Here is a 21,788-nt window from a genome sequence, read left to right on the forward strand (position 1 = left end):
TTCCGATTCTATGTCTCCCTCTCTCTCTGCCCCTCCCCCGTTCATGCTCTGTCTCTCTCTGTCCCAAAAATAAATAAACGTTGAAAAAAAAAATTAAAAAAATAAAGTCAAAAGGAAAACCAACCAGGGAGAAAAGAAGTGCCACAGACGAGACAGACAATGGGTTGTCATCACTAACGTAAGAGTAGGCTACACAAATTCACAAACACACCTGACAACAGAAAATGAGGCAAAGAATATACCTGAACAGTTCGCAGAAGATGAAATGTTCAATTGCAAATGACTGGTACCATCAAAATGTTCAATTTCACTAACAAATGGAAACACATAGTAACAGCAAAACAAGTCCAATTTTGATTAGTCATCTAATCAATAAAAAAAAAAAACTGAACAGTTTTATTGAGGTGTAAGTGACATACACAACAAACCGCATCTACTTATTTGTACTGTGAGCCTTGACAATTACAACCCAAGTGCACCCATGAAATCATCATCATCTTCAAAACAGGAAGCATATCTACCCCAAATCTCCTCAGGCTCCTGATAATAAACAGGTATTACATTTGTAATGAAGCCTACAAAAGTCTTCTTTTTTAACTTTTTTTTTTTAATGTTTATTTATTTTTGACAGAGAGAGAGAGAGACAGAATGTGAGGGGGTGAGGTGGGGAGAGAGAGAGGGAGACACAGAATCCAAAGTAGGCTCCAGGCTCCGAGCTGTCAGCACAGAGCCCGACGCGGGGCTCGAACTCACAGCCCTCACGGACCGTGAGATCATGACCTGAGCCGAAGCCGGACGCTCAACCGACTGAGCCACCCAGGTGCCCCGTTTTTTTTAATATAAAAGAGAATGACATGAAAAATGGAATCAGTAAGAGGAAGCCGAAATGCTAAAGCACTGAATTACTGTGCTATCCTCAAGAAAATGGTAGTGACATTATCTAGAGACAAAAATGTATCACGGTCTTTCACTTCAAAGTTATAAGGCATCAAAATTCAGCTGTCTCCAGTGTCCAAGAACAATTTCTAAGTGGTATTAAGGAGTGCTTTACGTAAAAATCTTCCCTTTGTTTAGTTTTTAGAAATTATGCTAGAAAAACCTTGAATTTTTACCTATAATTTTTCAGGGAAAAGGTGTATCTTTGTCACCCATCACCATAGAAGTTCTTTTCATTATTTCTATCTAGGCTGGGGTATTATACACCACTTCTCCTCAGCTCTCCTGGGTGTCCGAAGAGAGAAATAAAATAACCCTCTCCCTTCGTCAAGTTCCACAGGGCCGTATCCATATCCACCTACCCACCTGCCTGCCCGTTGCATGAGGCACACTGCTTCCAATTTTTTCTAAATTTTTTAATTTATTTCTGAGAGAGACAGCGAGTGAGCATGTGCAAGCAGGGGAGGGGCAGAGAGAAGGGGAGACACAGAATCCGAAGCAGGCTCCAGGCTCTGAGCTGTCAGCGCAGGGCCCGACACGGGGCTCGAACGCCTGAACTGCGAGATCATGACCGGAGCCAAAGTCGGACGCTTAACCGACTGAGCCGCCCAGACGCCCAGGAAGCATGCTGCTTCAGAAGCCCTCATAGGATGTACTGGCCTAAAGTCAGATATGAAAGACACAAATTCACATTCAGGTAGACTGGTGAACGTAAGAGAGTGAAGACCACCAAAGGTGTCTGTAGATCTACACTCCAACTCCAGGCATAAATACAATCTTACCGTATGCAAGAAGGGTCTACTCAATAATCGGTAAGGCTAAAAGACAGTCTCCCGGTTATGATTAACATGGCAAAGGGGACTCGCTTTCCTCGCTCAGAGGTAGCTCCTTGTAGACTCACCTGCTCTGGCCTCCAGTCTCCACCCCCCCCAGCCCTGCTGGGAGTGAGGTACCCGCACACCAGTTCACAGTATTGACTCTCCCACGGGGGCAGGCCTTACAAAGCTGGCCCAGTCAACTGAATAGCCACATCGATTAGCAGTGGGGGCTAGGGGAAGAAAGGTAAAAACGTTTTATAGGATCTACGTGCACCCTTGGCGCTATGTGTTTCAAAGAAATACGAGGCAGGCGGAGGCTGAGCGGTTTCCTGAAAAAAGGGGAAATGTAAGTCTTTGCTAAAGGGTCGAAAAGAAACTCTCAGTAGATTATTTTGCTCCTTATAGGAAGGTCTTTTATTTTTGTGGAAAGAAAAACACATTAGGTTTATATGCTAAGGGAATGAAATTGGAATAGGAGTGATTCTGCGTTTTATTTCATACACTCTACAACGTCTGAAAGTCTCCCCAAGTATTTATTACTACTACTACTATAAATGTTAAATGGTTTCAGATTTCTATTAAATTTCCAGGCTATATTCCAAGGTTATAAGTTCAAAAGCGAAGTACTTTGGCCTCTGGGCAAACTATGAGATAATAGTTCACATGATCATTTCTAGGCAAGAATTTACCTCTATGTTTAATATGAAAATGTTTTGTTTTTAAAATCATCGGCTAATCATAGGCTTAGGTGTATGTCAGCTGAGAAAATGAATTATTAACTCTTACGCTCTACAAAACTAGACATGATTTCTCTTCTCCCTCATGTGGCAGTCTATAAATTTTCCCTTTCACAAGACTGACAGACAACAAAGAGTACTATATGCAAGTCAGGTTTCTATCTCACTTAACAAGAATCTAATAAAGATTTAATTTTAAAGCCCCTTTCTTCCCTAGAATATAAATTCTGACTTTTGTGAAAGATGAGAAGAAAAAACAAACTGTACTCCCTTTCAGTCCTTCGCACTGTCTCCCAGGGTAACGCAAGTTCCCTGAGAGCAGGTCTGCCGGCCCACCAAGCGGAGCACGCAACTTCAGGATTCGCTGTTCTGTGTGCCGCGGGTATTCCAGTCTGCTGATTTCACACCTCCCTCACGTCCATGCTCCAATGTCAGCTTTCCTGACCGCTCTATTGAAACTCTCGACCCCGATTACTGTCTTCTCATCTATAATAATACTGCATTTATTTCGTCTCCTCTGTTGGAACGTAAGTGAGAGGTTTTGCCTGTTCGGCCCACCAATGCATCCCCAGCACCGAGAACGACGTCTGGCATTGAGCCTCACGGCGCTACTCTTACTTAAGGGGTTTGCATGAGCAGAATAATAAAACCGAACATCCAAGATGAAGAGTGGGCCCCAGTTTGTAGAAAGCTAACCGTGAGGACAGAAAGAACAGGTTACATCGAATCCTCCTAATATCCACATGAATTTAGTACAGGAATGGACAGGAAATTATAAACAAAGCAATTCTTTGGTTAACTGGCCTTCCCATCAGCAACATAATTTACAACAATACTAAAAAGTGAGATCTTCCAAATTTTCAAACAAAGCTACCTGCATTTCTAACGCTCTGGTTTAAAAAGTAAGAAGACACAAATGAGTGACAAAGCTGCTTTTCTAAAGTTATTTTTATTTTCTAAAAGCTGTTTATTTATTTAGAAAGTGTGAGTGGGGGAGGGGCAAAGGGAGACAGAGAGAGAATCCCAAGCCTGCTGCTTGGATTCTGCCCGTCCCCTGTGTGTGCACTCACTCCCTCTCTAAATAAATAAATAAATAAATAAATAAATAAATAAATAAATAAATAAATAAATAAATAAATAAAATACTTTAAAGCTATTTTTAAATCGGAGGAGGAGGAGATGAGGAGGAAGAAGGAGAAGAAGAAAAAGAAAAACCCTGAAGAGACCTACGTGAAACAGATAAATTTGGGATATAACATTATTTCATATTCAATGATCATTCAACAACCCAATTCGATACCCTGCGATCTCACTGTTGTTTTACTACCTACACAAAAGTTTAAGGAGAGATATAGTAAGAGGACAGAAAACAGTATTTTATTTCACATAGAATTCAGGCCAGTGTGACTCAACACTTTTTAGGGTGGCATCTCTGATTAAGGCTCAAGGTGATGCCCAGAAAGGAAGGTAAGGGATATAGTGACTGATGACAGTGTTTTCAATGTATTATTCCCCCATACAAATTTGTTTATTCCATTACTTAAACACTACTTAAAATATTATCAAATCCACCTGAGACCCAATAAAAGCCACATTTTACCAAGAGCAATGCTGAAGTGTATGGGTAGAACATAATTTGAATCTCGGCTTTGCCACTTACTATAGCTGTAAACACTTACATATGTTGTTACCTAACTTCCCTGCGCTTCAGCTTCTTCATTTATACATTTTCTTAATGTTTATTTATTTTTGAAAGAGAGAGAGACAGAGTGTGAGCGGGGAAAGGGCAGAGAGGGAGACACAGAATCCAAAGCAGGCTGCAGGGTCCGAGCTATCAGCACAGAGCCCGATGTGGGGCTCGAACCCATGAACTGCGAGATCATCACCTGAGCTGAAGGTGGATGCTTAACTGACTGAGCCACCCCGGCGGCCCCCAGTTTCTTCACTGATAAAATAGCGATGTTAGTGCCACACCTTGTTGTAAAGAATTGGTAAGATAAAATGTGAAGCTGGGGTGCCTGGGTGGCTCAGTCAGTTGAGCCTCCGACTTCGGCTCAGGTCATGATCTTGCGGTCTGTGAGATCGAGCCCTGCGTCGGGCTCTGTGCTGACAGCTGGGCGCCTAGAGCCTGTTTTGGATTCTGTGTCTCCCTCTCTCTCTGCCCTCCCCCGCTTGTGCTCTCTCTCTCAAAAATAAACACTAAAAAAATTTTTTTTTAAAAGGGAGATCTTTCCATTATTCTCCTTTGCAGACCAAGAAACCAACGTTTAAAAGGGTTAAGTGTTTTACCAAAAAACCACTTAGCTAATACGTGGCATAAGCAGACTCCGATCCAAACCAATTCTAGGGCTGGTGCTGCTAGTCACTGAGCCATGTGGTATCTCCAGTGGGGTCCTCTTTCTCGCAGGCATGTCATACACAGCTCCCATCCATGAATCCTGTGTTGCCATGAGTCTGGACTTCTACATTCCCCAAATACGGTGCTTTCCCAAATCTCAGCCAGACTGCTATAGCAGGGATCAGTGCTGGTCCCCATGCGGTATCCCCTACCAAGAAAGAGGATTCATGCCTAATGAAAATGTAGCCGGACATCAAGGATCACCTCAAATAATCCCTTCTCCACGAAGCTATCCCTAGAAAGGAAGTACAACATAAAGCGCGGGTCAGCAGACTTTTTCTATAAAAAGCCAGATAGTATTTTAGGCCTTGCAGGCTGTCTGATTTCTGATGCAACTAACTACAGGACTCCACTGTTACAATGCAAAAGCAGCTGTAGACAGTATGTAAATGAGCAAGTACGGCTGTGTTCCAGAAAAACTTTACTGATGGGCACCGAAACATAAATTTCATCTAATTCTCACATCTCAAAATATTCTTCTTCTTTTGACTTTTTTTTTTCTACCCATTTAAAAATGTAAAAATCATTCTTAGTTCACGAGCCTTACAAAAACACGCAGCGGGCCAGGTCTCGCCTGTAGGCCATAGTTTTTGGACCCCTGGTATAAAGGAAACAGATTAAGGTTTAGAGCCAAATGAGAACCTGGGGTTCAATCCTGACTTGGTAACCTGTTAGTTGTGTAGCTTTGAACAAGAAACTAAGCCCCGGTTTTGTCACCTGCAACACAGACGTAACTGCCATCTACTGTGAGGCTAACACAAGACAAAGGACCAACGGCTATCTAGACCAGGATCCAGCTGAGCAGACTTTTAGCAAGTGTTGCACCCCCATTTCCAGTCAGAAGAATTTCCCTCCTCTCCTGTATTCCCATAGCACTTGGCTTGCACTACAAATGTGTACAAGATATTTAAATTCAAAGCCTTATACTTATCTCGGTAAGTGCCTTATCTCTCCTATTAAAAGCTTCTTTATGATGAGTGGCGACTGTTTTGTACACTGTAGAATCCCACACCGGGCCTAATAAATATTAAGCAATAAATAAAAATTTTAAATAAAGGATTAAGATGGGAAGTCACACACAGGCACGCTACAGTAGCAAACTGCTTCGTTTGGCTGGGGAGGAGAGTGTAACTAATGAAGGACAACATATAATGAAACAAATGTTGTCTTGGGTTGATATCAAATTGGAGAAGAATGTTGGGGTAGGAAGAGAGAAATGGTAGAGTACCATTAGGAGAGAAAAGAAATCAACATTTATGTGCTAGTGCTTTAGATGCACGATTTCCTTCAATGTCACAAACACAAAAGCTAAGAAGGACATCTTTCACAGGACGCCTGGGTGGTTCAGTCGGTTAAATATACGACTTCGGCTCAGGTCAGGATCTCATGGCTCATGGGTTCAAGCCCCACATAGGGCTCCGTGTGGACAGCTCAGAGCCTGGAGCCTGCTTTGGATTCTGTATCTCCCTCTCTCTCTGCCCTTTACCGCCCACCCCCCGCCCCCTGCTCTCAAAAATAAAGAGGAAACGGGGCGCCTGGGTGGCGCAGTCGGTTAAGCGTCCGACTTCAGCCAGGTCACGATCTCGCGGTCTGTGAGTTCGAGCCCCGCATCAGGCTCTGGGCTGATGGCTCAGAGCCTGGAGCCTGTTTCAGATTCTGTGTCTCCCTCTCTCTCTCTGCCCCTCCCCCGTTCATGCTCTGTCTCTCTCTGTCCCAAAAATAAATAAACGTTGAAAAAAAAAATAAAAAAAAAAAAGAAAAATAAAGAGGAAACATTAATTTAAAAAAAAAATTAAGAAAAAAAAAAAAAAAGAATGACGTCTTTCTCCTTTCAATCACATGGAGTACCAGAGGTGATACATTACCATACATGGTCTTCTGGTATACAATGTGAACTCTGCTAAATGTTTTAATTCTAAAATCAAACACACAATCACAGCAAACGGTTCCTGTCACACAGAAAAAGTGTATAACCCAGGGGCCAAGTCTCAACCCCTTTATCCGTCTATTCCCTCACCCACAGCAATCTGAGAGCTTTGATTGCTACCTACCTACGGGTGACTTCCAAATATTTTTGGGTTCAACCATGTCCTCTCTCCCATGCTTTCATGGGATGCAGAGTAAAAACAAAAAAGAGCGTGAGCCTGAAAGACAGACCTGAGTTAAAATCCCAATCATACCATTACCAGGTACGGACGAATTACGCAAGACTTTCTAGCCTGCTTCTTTAGCTGCAAAACGGACTGTTTACCATAGAGGCTGTGGCACAGATGCAAAGAGAGTAAGTGAAACTATGAATACAGTGCCAGACGTCCGACTCGATCGTACCCTGCATCCGGTTCTTCCGGGGGGCACTCTTCCTCCTCAGATCCCATCCTTCCGCCCTCCGTGTCCCACTTACACTGCAAATTCTGTGTGTCTAAAAAGTGAGTTTATTACGGGCTTTTCTTATTTCTGCTGGTTGAGTTAATCATGTTCCCGGTCTAAAAGGCCTACTTGGAACCTCTCCCTTATCCTTTCTGATGTTTTGCTCTATAGTGAGTATCCCAATACCCAAATCTGTTCGGTACGGACGGTTTTAACTAGTATTCCTTGGTAATGAAGAGCCATCAAAATAGGAGAATAGCAGAGCTGTAGCTCATGTAATGATAACAGGATGTGGGATATACTTGGGGGTTGGCAATTAGGGGGCAGAAATAAGGAGGTGTTTGTAGCATACTGGAGAAGATGTGGACCTAAGCAGGGTAATGGGGCCAAGAAAACGGAGTCAAAAGCTGCTGTGGGGGAATTTAAGGAATGTGGCAACCAACCAGTTATAGGCAATAGGCAGAACAAGATGGCTTTTTAAGATTTATAGTTGCAGACTCACTATTCAGGACCCACTCACCCACGCACTTTCATCAGTACTTGAAAGAAAAGTTTTCTCATTATTCACAAGTCACACTGCCTGGGGTAAACGAGTCTATGTTGTTATTGTTTCTTAAATATATTCTCTGTTATATGGAGTTATTCTGAGTATTACTTGAATCCGTTATTTACTGACATTTAAGCACCTACAACATCCTAGTCTTTAACATCAGGGGGAGGGGAGGCACAAGGGCAAAAATAAGATTTTGCTTTTTTTTTTTTTTTAAGTTTATTTATTTTGGGAGGGGGAGGGGCAGAGAGAGGGAGAGAGAGACACAATCCCAAGCAGGTTCCATATTGTCAGCGGGGCTCGATCTCACAAACTGTGAGATCATGACCGGAGTTGAAATCAAGAGTCAGACACTTAACTAAGACCCCCCAGGCGCCCCAGATTTTCTTTTGTAGTACCAAATTTAAAAGGTGAGACAGGCATTTAAACTAATAATTACATCAACATCATTTGTGCTACAGAGCTAAGCATAAAGTACTTTAAGAGAACACAGAAAGAGTGGTCCCAAATAGAATTGTTTGCCTTAACTGTTGTAGGATAATTAAAGCCCATGGAATCTTGGAGAAAGAGGAGTATTTTTGTTTATACCTTCCCATTTCTTTTTCTTTTTAATTTTATTTTAGAGAGAGAAAAGTGCACGCATGTGTGTGTTGCACACGCACGAGCAGGGGTGAAGGGCAGAGGGAGGAAGAGAGAGAATCTCAAGCAGGCTCCCCACCCAATGCAGAGGGGGGCTCAATCCCACAACCCTGGGATCACGACCGGAGCCAATCAAGGGATGGACACTCGACGAACTAAGGCACTCAGCCGCTCCTTCCCGTTTATTTCCCAGCCTCATCCTCATTTTTTCACTTTGGTCATCTCAAGTCCCACTTCTATACTTGATCTGCTATCTGCTGCTTCTAAGCAACGGGCTGCAAATCCAATCGCAAGAGAAGAGTTTCCCAATTCCTGTATTACATCTATGATCAGAATGAATCGCTGAAAGAAAGGGATCAATATGCGTTTTATTTACACCTTCACAACAATGATCATTTTGTTATTTAGGTAGAGGATCTTCTCACCAGTTTATCGTCCTGGCCGGGGTCACTTACCATTTTCGTCATGCTGTAGGAAAAATGGAAATTAATTCTCTAGCTTTGTAACCAAAAGAAAATACTTTTGCCTTGAAGCATTTTATTTTTTTTTAAACGTTTATTTTTGAGACAGGATAGAGCATGAGCAGGGGAGGGGCAGAGAGAGGGAGACACAGAATCCGAAGCAGGCTCCAGGCTCTGAGCAGTCAGCACAGAGCCTGACGCGGGGCTCGAACCCATGAACTATGAGATCATGACCTCAGCCAAAGTCAGACGCTTAACCGACTGAGCCACCCAGGCGCCCCTGCCTTCAAGCATTTTACAAATTAGATAATTCGTACCCCCTAGGATTTGCCTGGATAGGCTCAGATCTCAAACCCTACCTGCCTCTGTAAAAGAGGGTTTATAAAAAGCACTCAGCTGATAGAGCCTAAGAAAAGGCCGGCCATTCTTCTCAGACCCTGTCCCAAAAGCCGGGGTGCCCGCCTGATGTCTGTGACCCTCTCACAGAAAGATAAAAAACAGAACGCTGGATTTAAGATCAAGAATCAACTAAAGTAATTTATAAACCGCTGTAGAAGAACGATAGGCTAAGAAGACCTCGAGAAAGAAAAGGAATGGATATGCACAAAGACAAAACAACACACATTTACCAGACATTCAGTGAAGTTCATTCTAGGGTCTTCATTTACCCCCACCCTTAAAACTGGGCCGCCCCAAATCTCTGTCCTTTGGTATTTGAAATAACTCTGTATTGAACACAAACGTCCTTCTCTGCCAATCTAAAAACAGTGAGGTTATCATACTATTCCTGCCTCCTTTTGTTCTTCAAACTACCATAATAACCTGGAGGGAGGGCTGTGAAACAGAAGTGTTTCCATTTCTCCTGTCAGCAGTGTTTCACCCTCTGAACACCTGGAGCTGAAAATATTAGTATCTAACAGTCCCGAAAATATTTCTGATAGCAAAATAAGTTAGATAAAAGTCATGTGTTTTCTCTTTGACAGTGAATATAAATCATACCCAGAGCCATGACATGTCAGACAATCTGCAGGTAGATCTAGAACTGGAAGGAAAAGCCTACACAGGGAGACTCCCTGCAGCCTCTAGTTTGTGGGTTCAGGATCAGTTCAAACGGTTCATTCTTCATTTGGTTGTCCGTGACTGAGTAGATGGCTGGGATCCAGAGGAAATTCACAAGAACAGATTTAATGACTGTGTCATAATGATTATAGTAGTAAAAGGCCCATCGCCGACTAAAATATTAAGTTTAAGGGAAAGTATTCTCTGATTCCAAGAAAATAGTCTAGGGACACATCTATTCCTGCTAAAGTCTCAGTAAGAGCACTAACTCATGCAGTATGGACCCCCCTCCTCTACACTGTGCCACGCACACCCACAGACTCATCTTTGACCTGGCTCCTCGAGAGTGAAGATTCCCACATTTAATTGTGCGTAATGATCACCCCGGGAACATTTTTTTCTTGAGATCAAGATCCTTCCCCCCACAGATTATGATTCAGTGTGTTGTATCAGGGCCCTGGTACTCCAGGTACAGGTGGTTTGGGAAACGCTGAGAGGCTTTGCTGGCATGATGAGAATTACGGTGACAGTAGGTGCTGCTAGAAAATGCCCTTAGCGGCTACACTTCTAGAAGAAGGGCAGAGATTAGGGAGGGAGGAAGCGCTGAGAGGAAGGTAGTAGTGGCCATAAATGTAAATTATCTCAAAGTAGAGGGATCTTCTTATATGGAACCTACAGATAGGAGAATAAAAACTAGTTTGTTTGTTTTTTGTTTTTTTTTTTTTAAATGCAAACCTACTGAAATGGAAGCCTAACAATGGTTCCTTCTTTTACAGTAGTTTTAACCAAAGGGCAGATGGAGTGCAGGAGGGGACCAAGTGCAATCCTGAGCCCTTGCAAAGAATAAATAAAGATAAAACAGGAAATACAATATATTGTACATTCATGTTTACAATAAAAATAATTTAGAGGATCTAGCATATGCAAGTCTAAGGACAAGTATAGGCTTTGTATCCAAATCACTTGCCTTCAACACACACACACGCGCGCGCGCGCACACACATACACATACACATACACACAGCTTTCAAATTACTCAGAAAAAAGGCAGGCTGACCTCTCCCCTGAGGCTGAGTTCTGCCATCTCAAAGCTATGAATATTTAAAGAGAAAAATAAATATTTCAGAATAGAGTCATTCAAACCAATAGTCTATTAGGTTAAAAACGACAAACCCTATAATAGTCTTAATGTCTCCAACCTCCTAAAAGCTCTTTCTTCCATATCTTCTGTAAGCAGTATTTAGAACCTCAAACATCCATGAATCATGTCTTCCACCCACAGGAGACAATAAGAAATACTCTGGTCCAGCTACCTGCTTCCTTGGAAACGGAAGGTCCCCACAGCCAATATGGTTGGTTGTCTATTCTAGTCAATATAATTGATTTATACAATTCATGGGTGATTATTCTTTTTCTTAACCAAATTTTCAATACAATTTAAATCAACTTACTCTTTATTTGTCTTCATGGGCAATTAAGTTCATATCTTCTATACGTTAAACTGCAATATCCTTGAAAAAAAGCCGTTAACTCAGGTTCAGAATAAAATATTAGGAAGATTTTGTAGTGCCTCCTGAATCAGAAAATATTGAATTATTCTTTATATATATAGCATTGGATGTTCTATTATAGTTCACTTCTTCAAATGAGTAAATCACGTAACATACAGTAAGAGACAAAATTTTTCCCTATACCCTTCCCCCAACAAAACTGCCTTCTGTCTGCAACCACAACTACATGATGGCTTGTATTTCCTCTATTTACTTCACAAGTAAAGCCCCTACGTAGACCATGGGCTGAATCACATGCTGCTTCATCCATAGCTTCCTCATTAAATGATGAGCACACAGCAGTTGATGTTTAGAAAACGTTTGCTAATCGAATAGACCGGACAGTTGATTATCTGCTTCTGAAGCACTAAGTCTGTAAAACACATAAGAACCTTTTCTCTTTCTAGTTTTAGGAGTCTACAAAAAGCTCACCACGATATCAAGAATTGTTCTTAAATACTTCCCACAGAAGACAAGCGATTACAGTCCTGTATTCAACACACACGCTCACTGAAAGGCTGTGCGAGTATCCGCGCTCTGTGCACGGCAAACGGTGAACAGGCGCTTCCGCTCTCATCACCTCCCATGCAGGCTATTCCAAGAATCTCTCTTCCAGTCATTCTCCCATCTGCAAACAACCTCAGCCTAATCCATTTTTTAGAAGTTTATTTATTTTTAGAGAGAGAGAGCAGGAGAGGGACAGAGAAAGAATCCCAAGCAAGCTCCACACTGACAGCACAGAGTCTGATGCGGGGCTCAAACCTACGAGCCACGAGATCATGACCTGAGCGGCAATGAAGAGTCAACACTTAACCGAATGAGCCACCCAGGCAATCAATTTTTAAGCAGCTCCCAGGAAGATATCGTTAGCTAATTCTCTTCTGAAAATTCTAGGCTCCTCGATGCCTACACTCTCAAGTCCAAAATCCTTCGCCCATCCAGTTTTGGTTCTTGCTGCCGAGTATTTACTGAGTACCTATGAGGGGCTAGATGCTTGGTTCTAGATGCTGGGGAAACAGCGACTACAAAGATGACGTTCCTACCCTTAGGAAGTTTACATTCTAGTAAGGAAAGACATGTAAGAAACAGGCAAGCCACACAAGAAACAGATGGGGAGCCATGGAGGAAAATAAAGCAAGGAAGGGGGTACAGGAGTACTGGGCTGGAGGGACAGAGGACCGCTATTTGACACCGGGGAGTCAGGGCAGGTTACGACCCAGCAGACACCTGAAGAAATTCAGAGAGCAAGCCGTGTGTCTGTCTGGGGGAAGACCGCCGCAGACAAAGGGAACACAAGCGCAAAGCCTCAGATGTGAAAACGTACTCAGCTGACTCTAGGAACTAGGAGCAAGGCGGCCTCGTGCGACTGAACCAGAATAAGCAAGAACAGAGTGGCAGGAGATGGAGAAAGGTGGCAGCGGGGAAAGAGAGGTGTTGGGTAGAAATCTTACCAAGCTTAAGGCCACTGCAGGGATCTGGGCCCTTCCTCTCCGGCGAGGGTTCTGAGCCAACTGACATGGTTAGGTTTAGGTTTCACATGGACCACTGGGCAAGGCAGAAGCAGGCAGGCCAGTTAGGAGGCTATAGTAATAACCCACCTGAGAGATGACAGCGGCTCAGCTGGGCCCAGGTGGCACTCTTACGTGTATTACGTCTTGGAAAACACCTTGTGCTATCTCACCTCCAGTTTCTCTGCACCTGCCAGTCCTTCTGCTTAGAAAGCCGCTCTCCTTCCTACCCATCTGCCTAGCTTGTACACATTCTTTAATATTTAGTCCGGTCATCCACTGTTCTCGGAGGCTTCTCTTGCCTCCTCCAAATAGGAAAAAAAATCACTTCCTCCGCGTATTCCCACTGAATCTAATACGTAACTCTACTAGAGCACTTCTATTAAAATTATTTGTTTAGGGGCGCCTGGGTGGCTCAGTTGGTTAAGTGTCTGACTTCAGCTCAGGTCATGATCTCACGGTCCGTGGGTTCCAGCCCCGCCTCAGGCTCTGTGCGGACAGCTCAGAGCCTGGAGCCTGCTTCGGATTCTGTGTCTCCCTTTCTCTCTGCCCTCTCCAGCTTGTGCTCTGTCTCTCTCTCTCTCAAAAGTAAACAAACAATTAAAAAAAATTTTTTTTTAAATTATTTGTTTACATATCTATCACCTCTATAGAACATGGACTCTTTGAGGGCAGGTAACTGTCCAGGTCTAATCAATTGTTGCATCTCCAGTGACTGCCTTAAAAACATTCAATAAGTGCTTGTTAAAAGGGGGAAAAAAAAAAGAAATATGTCCAGCCTAGTAGAGTGTATAAATAACTACAGGTTTTTGTTAATTTTTAAGAGATACAACCAAAATTAGGACAGGAAGAGACCCAAACCCATCCGGCATGGGGAAACGCAGGGGACACGAGGAAGGGAACACCACAAACCCTGCAGGGCTTACAAGAGCTACAGCAGAGCTAGAGGGAAGCAGGTCAGGGACCCTGTGCTGGGGTAATCCAAGGAGAGTCCGGGTCTGGCAGTGGCCCTGGGGGAGGGGGAGGAGCTCCTAGACCTCAGTCCCATGGGGCTGTATGCAAGCGGGCAGTGAGGTAGGAATGGGTGGGAAAGGAGAAAGATTCGAGTCTATAAGTCCAATTTTCTTAAAAGAAGATTCTCCTGATATAAACTACTTACTAATTAGATTTTACCTTTCAATATCTGAAGTTCATTTTTTTTCCCCAAATGTATCCTAAAAGATCTTTCATAGTTATTTTGAGGGTGTTTTTGGCAATTTATTTTCTCTTTTTAAATTTAATTTTCACTTTTCTCAAATTAATGCATGTATACAATAGCAAATCAGATGGGTACAGAAGAGCTCATAATAAAAAGGAGCAGTCCCCTAATCCCTGCCTTTGCCAATCCTCTTGGGAATGACCATCTTTTAACAGTTTCTTGAAAGGCAGCCAGAGGCTGCCATTGGAGTACCAATTCCTACTTCTCCAGGCTTAGATGACACATCACTCTAGACCTGGGCACACAGGATGTAGGACCTGGCCTCCCCGTTGAGGCCAATGAAGGCCAAGACCTGTGTGAGCTAACTGTTCACATGGCAAACTCTGACCAAAGGGGGAGAAACAGATGAGTGGAAACCAGCAGATAAAATGCCTCTCCACACTCCCTTTGGATGGACCAGCAAGAGGAACAACAGTTCTACAGAACCCTTCTGAAAACTTCTACGGAAATCAAATACAGACAATCCCCAACTTAACGATGGTCAACTTTATGATGGTGTTAAAGAGATACGTATTCAGTAGAAACCATACTTAGAATTATGAATTTGGGTCTTTCCCCCGGCTAGATTGTTATACAGGACGGTCTTCTCTCCTGATGCTGGGCAGAGGCAGCCAGAGCTCCCAGTCAGCCATGTGATCACGAGGGACAACAACCTGGACACTGACGATCATTCTGTACCCAGACTGTCGTTGTGTTTCTCAGTACCGTATTCGATGAATTACGTGAGACACTCAGCACTTTGTTATAAAACAGGCTTTGGTAGATGGTTTTGCTAACTGTAGGCTACTTAAGTGTTGTGAGTATGTTTAAGGTAAGCTGGGCTAAGCTAGGATGTTTGGTAGCATTAAATGCATTTAAATGCATTTTGACTTACCACACTTTCAACCTGCGATGGGTTTATCAGGGCATAACCCCGTGGTAAGTCGAAGATCTGTAATCAACAACACCTATAACAAGGCTATGGCCAGCCCACCTTCCTTGTTTCACTCCCCTTTCCTCATCCCTGCTTTCCTAGGACTGTACTCCCAACAATAACAGTTGGTAAAGTTTTTTCTGCTTTTGGTTTTTTAATTGAGGTAAAATTGGTATGTTATATTCCTTTTAGGTGTACAACATAATAAATCATATTTGTATACACTACAAAGTGACCATAATCCTAATAAGTCTGATTATCACCTGGTACCATACAACTGACCCCCTTCCCCTCTGATAACCACCACCAATCTGTTCTCTGGATCTATGTTCATTCAGTCTTTTGTTTTCTTTAGAAATTGATCTTTTTAAATTTGAGAGAGAGAGAGAGAGAGAGAGAGAGACAGACAGACAGCAGGGGAGAAGGGGAGAGGGGGAGAGGGAGAGAGTTTTAAGCAGGCTCCACACCCAACGTGGAGCCTGACACAGGGCTCCATCCCACGACCCTGGGATCATGACCTGAGCCAAAATCAAGAGTCAGATGCTCAACCGGCTGAGCCACCCAAGCACCCCTGTTTTTTGATTCCACATGTAAGTGAAATCATATGCTATTTTTTCCTCTGGCTTATTTCATTTAGCGCAATACCTTCGAAGTCCATCCTTGTGGTCACAAAGGGCAGGGTTTCCTTCTTTTTATGGCTGAGTAGCATCCCACTGTGTATCCAGGTATGTGTGTGTATCTCACACCTTCTTTATCCATTCACCCGTTGGGAGACACTTAGGTTGTTTCTGGATCTTGGCTGTTTCGTATGTCATTTAGCAGGTAAGGTTTTGTCTCTGTCTTCACTTTCTAAAGAACACTAAGGAAGCCTTCTGTCTTACCCCTTGTATCTTCCATCTTTGCGTCTTAGAGCTCTACATTTCGGGAGGTTATCTTCAATTTTATTTTCTATTTGTCTGTGGCATGTTTTCTTTTGACAGTCACATTCTTGATCTCCATCCCTCTTCTGCATTCTCACATTGCTCCCTTTTCATTATACCAGTAATGTGGGGCTTTTTTTTTTTTAATGTTTATTTATTTTTGACAGAGAGAGAGAGAGAGAGAGAGAGAGAGAGACAGAGACAGAGACAGAGTGAGTGGGGGAGGGGCAGAGAGAGGGAGACACAATCCGAAGCAGGCTCCAGGCTCTGCCGTCAGCACCGAGCCTGATGTGGGGCTCGAACCCACAAACTGTGAGATCACGACGTAGGCCAAAGTCAGTCACTTAACCGACTAAGCCACCCAGGCGCGTCCCTTACCCAATAATGGGTTTATGAATGTATTAACTTCCTGAATCTGACTCCATTAGTTGGAATGTTGTGTTAAATGTTCCTCTACTTCTTGGGTTGTCTGTTTCCCCAGAGGGTCAGCTTTTCTTTTTGTTTTTTTTGTGCTCTGTCATGCTGAAGGACCCTCTAATATGGCTAATGGTCTTCACGCACCAATGATCCAGGTATAAGGACTTGGTTAGCTGGTGTGGGTTTTCTCTGCTATTGTATAATCTGTTTTCTGACTAGTTCTCTCCCTGGAATTAAAATTCTAACTGGGAACTCAGTATGAGATTTAAAAAAAAAAAAAAAGAAAAAAAAAAAGAGCATGTCAACCAGTAGGCTGTTTTATTGCAAGCTGCTAGGAAAGTGCGGAATGATCTCCTCCCCAAGCATGGGACTCAAGGAAGGGGTGCCAATACCTAATACAGAAAGAATTACATTCACTTTCCCCAAGCATTCCCGATCAAGTGCTTCAGAGTCAAACCCTCTGGTGTTTCTGGTTTTCCTTGTTCTGGTGCCGGAGGAAGGAGCCGCCACAAGTGCTGGCTACCTCCACTGGGAAGGCAGCGGAAAGGCTACGGAAATGCCACACGGTTGAAGTGATCCGTACAGAATAGACCCAGAATCGCCATTTCCTATTCCTTCTTCACTCTCGCTGAGTCCAGAGCCTCTCTGGGGTTCCTGCTGGAGAGACTGGCCTACACACCCCTAGCCGCTCCTATACTCATTGTTAGGCTTTAGCTTCCGCTCCATTTATCCATCAGTTGGTTCCCGTTTGCTTTAATTTCTCCAGAAATTTGTTTAACTCTCTTGTTCATTAGTAGTATCGCTCTTCGCCCTTTGCTGTCTGCTGTTGCTGGTTTACATTTACACTTCTACACTGTTATGTCAGTGGGCTCTTACAAGAGATGGGGGCTGCAGCAATGTCCCAGAACTTGACCCAGAAGTCATGATTTTTTTTCTGCAAAAGATTTCAACCATAAGCAAGCTCTAGAATTCAAGTTCCTTTTCTTTTTTAATTTAAATTTTAGTTAACATCAGGTTCCTTTTTAGCTTTCCTCAAGAACATGGGGTAGTGAATGTCGTCGTTTCTTTAACCCTTTAAGAACACCGAGATTCACTGAAAGCAAACTGGAGAAGCTTAAAGGAAAATGAGAAGTGTTTACTACAGTTCTTGCAACATCCTTGTCCTGACGCTTTAGTAAATTATATGCATTTGGAGTACAGGAAGCAAAGCAACTCAGGAAGTATCAGAACTACTATTTTTTTCTCTGACTTATTTCATTCAGCGCAGTACCTTCAAAGTCCAATCATGTGATCACGAATGGCAAGGTTTCCTTCTTTTTATGGCTGAGTAGTATTCCACTGTGTATACATGTATGTGTGCACCATAAGTCACAGTCCACACGTCACCTACAAGCTCACTCAGCACCATGTCTGAATCGTGACAAATATAAAAGACCTTCATGAGTCTAATCACTCTCAGAAAACAAAACAAAACAAAACAAAAATCAAGTACTTGCCAATTAGAACACCTAATTCTTCACCTCCCGCCTCCTTCACAAACACAATAGGGACCAAGATCAGATGGCGGTCTAAAGGGAGAAAAACATTTCCCGGTACCTACACCTCTCTACCACGTGGATCAATAAGGCCTGCTATAGACTCTGACCCTTCGGTCAGAATAGAAGGGCAATGAAATATAAACTAGTGACTGCCATGTTTAATCCTAGACCACAGCGAGACAAAGAAACCTAGAGAAGGAATTAGAGTCCTGTGTTGGAAAAGTTCATCCAAAAAGTGATCGCAAATAAGGTGTTATGCTAAAACAGGAAAACCTGTCCCAGAGTAAGAGAAGATAATCAATTTAAGGAAGAAGGTATGCAGAAAACCCAGATTGGAGATCCAAAATCTGTTCCTAAGAGAACTCAAAGGCGGTCTAAACTTCAATAGTGCTTGGCGATGAAACACTCTCAGATTTCACTCTACACTTTTTTTGGTTTTTTGTTTGTTTTTAATTTCATTTTAAGAGAGAGCACATGTGCACAAGTTGGGGGGTGCAGAGAGGGGCAGGGGGAGAGAATCCCAGGCAGGTTTTGCACTGTTAGCGCACAGCCCCATGAGGAGCTTGAACTCACAAACCGTGACCCCATAACCTGAGCCGAAGCTGGACACTTAACCGACTGAACCACCCAGGCACCCCGCACTCTGCACTTTTTATCTTTCCATGTCAAACTAACTGCTCAACAAACAAAGACAAAAAAAAAATCTTCAAGCATCTTTAAACAGAAACAATCAAAGGGAATGTTTATTTCTTCTTCCTACTTACAATCTTCCTCACCTATAACTGCATTGTTACCATTATCCCATCAACTGGACTATCGAGCTTCATTCAAGAATTATTTTCCAGGGATGACTCAGGGGCTCAGTCGGTTGAGCATCCAACTCTTGATTTCAGCTCAGGTCATGACCCCAGGCCCTGCGTTGGGTTCCCTTTGTCCCTCTTCCCGGCTTGTGCTAAGATAAACAAATAAAAATAATTTTAAAAGAATAATTTTCCAGCAAAGAATTCCCAAGATACACAAGTTGAGCTTTTTACTCATTTTAAGATTTTTCCCTTTTAGGAATGAGGAGCAAAAGAACTTGGTATTTTCGCCTTTACAGACTAAACGTCTGTTGTTAAAGGTCTGAACTCCCCAGGAGGATGTTCTGACAGTAGAAAGAACACCAGACAGGGACTATGGAAAACTGAGTTCTAGCTCCAGTCCTGCCATTACTGCGCCAAATGACCTTGGACAATTCACCTCCTCTCTGGATCCACATCCAGATTTGTAAACTAAAGTTGAGTTGTAAGAATCAATGATTCTATGATAAAGAAGCCTTACACAAGGGACAGAATGCACTAAAAAGGAAGAAACATTAGGCTCATTACCATGTGGAACAAAGTATTTTCTCTGCAACAGAGAGAGTCAACAGAGTGCCATTAAGTAGTTTATCTGCTCTCCCGCCCAAAGTGGCTAAGAGCTACTGTAATAAGGCAACACTTTCATTTCTCTCTTATCCTGTACAAATGCTCCCATATGATTACTAAACCATCAAACTGTAAAACCTCTGTGCTGCGATAAAATTTCAGGAAGCTAATGCTGTGTACAGAATTGTCAAATTGATCAATTCTGTACTTTCCCAAAGGAACCCAAGACTCCAAGAAAATGAGCAGACATTTCTGAAGGTTTTGGCTAAAGGTGAGTTATAAAGACACATAAAGAAAAGGTGAGGGGCGCCTGGCTGGCTCAGTCGGTGGAGCATATGACTTGATCTCAAGGTCGTGAGTTCAAACTCCACGCTGGGTGTAAAGTTTACTTATAAAAATAAAATCTTAAAAAAAAAAAGAAGAAGAAGTTAAATAAACATTAAGGCCTATATTCTTCATATTATGCTTCAGGTAATGGCTATCATCAAAAAAGGGGTATAAACAGCATAAATTTTGGAAGATAAACAAGAGTTCTAACCCGGGCTCTGCCATGTACAACCGTGTGACTTTGGAGAAGTCATTAAATCTCTCAATGCCTCAGTATTTTTATTTGCAAAATAAGAGAGGGGATAGCTACCTAAATGGGGCATCCATAAGAATGAACTGAGATCGTGAATACAAAATTCTTTGTTTGACTTACACACACACACACACACACACACACACACACACACACACAGCTAACAACCACTATTTGTGAAGGAAGAAGACAAAAGGGAAAGAGAATATAGTTCACAACGTGAGACCTAACAGCTGAGCTGTAACTTTAAAGATCTTCATACTCCTTTTCACATCAATAGTCACATCAGCATAAATGTTGGGGGGTGGGGGGACAACCACATTCTTCTCACTTTATCTAAAAGCATAGGCAAAGTGAGATTGACCCAAACAAAACACATACGTCCCCAGTTTCTCAAAAATGCCTCCTGGCTCCTCAAGAGGGGACAGCATATGAAAGCAGACGCTTGGGTGAACTTTTGCTCAAGTTGCTACACTAGCAGATGACAGGCGACCATTTCATCCAACGTCAGGAAAACTCCAAGCAGTGCCACCCACATTCTTTGATACGTGCAACAACGTGTTTCGTTCCACAGCACCCTCTCCCCACTGAAATTCCTAGAGAACCTGAAAACCAATGAAAGAGCAATGGTTAAAAGTCTAACTACTGGGCCATTCTAAAATAAACATTAAAAAAAAAACAAAACCCAGAAACACTATTTTTCCTGTGATCCTGTCCGTGCATTTTTGTTAAAGAACTATTTTTAGGGGCACCTGGGTGGCTCAGTCGGTTAAGCGTCTGACTCTTGATTTTGGCTCAGGTCATGATCTTCACGTTTGGGAGCCTGAGCCCTGCGCTGATAGTGCGGAGCCTCCTTAGGATTCTCTCTCTCCCTCTCTCTCTCTGCCTTTCCCCGGCTCTCTCTCTCTCTCTCTCTCTCTCTCTCAAAATAAATAAACAAACGTTTTTGAAAAATTAAAAAAAAATAACTATTTTTACCTTTAATTAGAGAGTCCTAGACTCTCTCTGAAATTATTCTACCACTGCGTCTCATTCGGTACTCTAGAATTTGGTTCTAAACTGAGATAATGTCTTGCATAATGCACACACACGCACATGTGCGTCCACCAGAGCCATTCGTCTCACCCTTTCTGCTGCTGCCAAGCTTTCCAAACTCTTTCCTCATCTGAACTTCTACTGGTAGTTTACTGACATCATATTCAGGTAATCTACCATGCTCCACCTCGTATTTTAATTATTTATACATACTACGCATTCTCCAATACTCCCGGAAATTACTGTTCAATTGAGTTTTCATTCATAAATTAGGAATATGTTAAATGAGATACCACTTAGCTTTCAATTAAAAATAAGTGGTTTCCTTCGGCTTCCAATCAAGGTGAAGTGACAAGAACCAGACAGACTTCTCTTGCTGCTCCAAAAAAACCCAGAACAAAATACATGACGTACAGCACTCGAGACACTGTACAGGAGGCAAAGAAGGACACTGATCCCTCAGACAGGAAAAACCAAGGTGACCTTTATAACCGCCCAGCTTCCTGCCTGGAGAAAGTTTCCAGGCTGTGGCACAGAGAGAAGCGAGAGCCAGGTAGTCCCCATGAGCTGAAGACAGTGAGCTGGAAGTGCAGGGAAGCCAAGACGGCTGGAGTTCACAGGGAAGAGCCCCAGAGAAAAAAAGAAAGCTGCACAGAGAGAGAACTCCGAAGATGCGCACAGGGCTGCCCTCAAATATT

The 21,788-nt window shown here is 42.8% G+C and overlaps 1 protein-coding gene across 30 annotated transcripts in view; it reads right to left on the reverse strand.

Moving 5' to 3' along the window:
- The window catches only part of RBFOX2 (RNA binding fox-1 homolog 2), a 289,113-nt gene that overhangs the window by 70,263 nt on the left and 197,062 nt on the right, over positions 1-21,788 (reverse strand). Inside the window, exons 1-2 of one of the 30 annotated variants that reach the window (XM_019835488.3) lie at positions 8,897-8,903; positions 4,378-4,382 (exon numbers count right to left, since the gene is read on the reverse strand). The exons of the other annotated variants lie outside the window; for them this stretch is intronic. Of the exons in view, the coding sequence (XP_019691047.2) occupies positions 4,378-4,382; positions 8,897-8,903 (12 nt within the window). Of the gene's footprint in view, positions 1-4,377; positions 4,383-8,896; positions 8,904-21,788 lie in introns of those variants that run through there. 30 annotated transcript variants of the gene reach the window in all.

The sequence above is a fragment of the Felis catus genome, chromosome B4 (assembly GCF_018350175.1).
Source record: "Felis catus isolate Fca126 chromosome B4, F.catus_Fca126_mat1.0, whole genome shotgun sequence".
NCBI lineage: Eukaryota > Metazoa > Chordata > Mammalia > Carnivora > Felidae > Felis > Felis catus.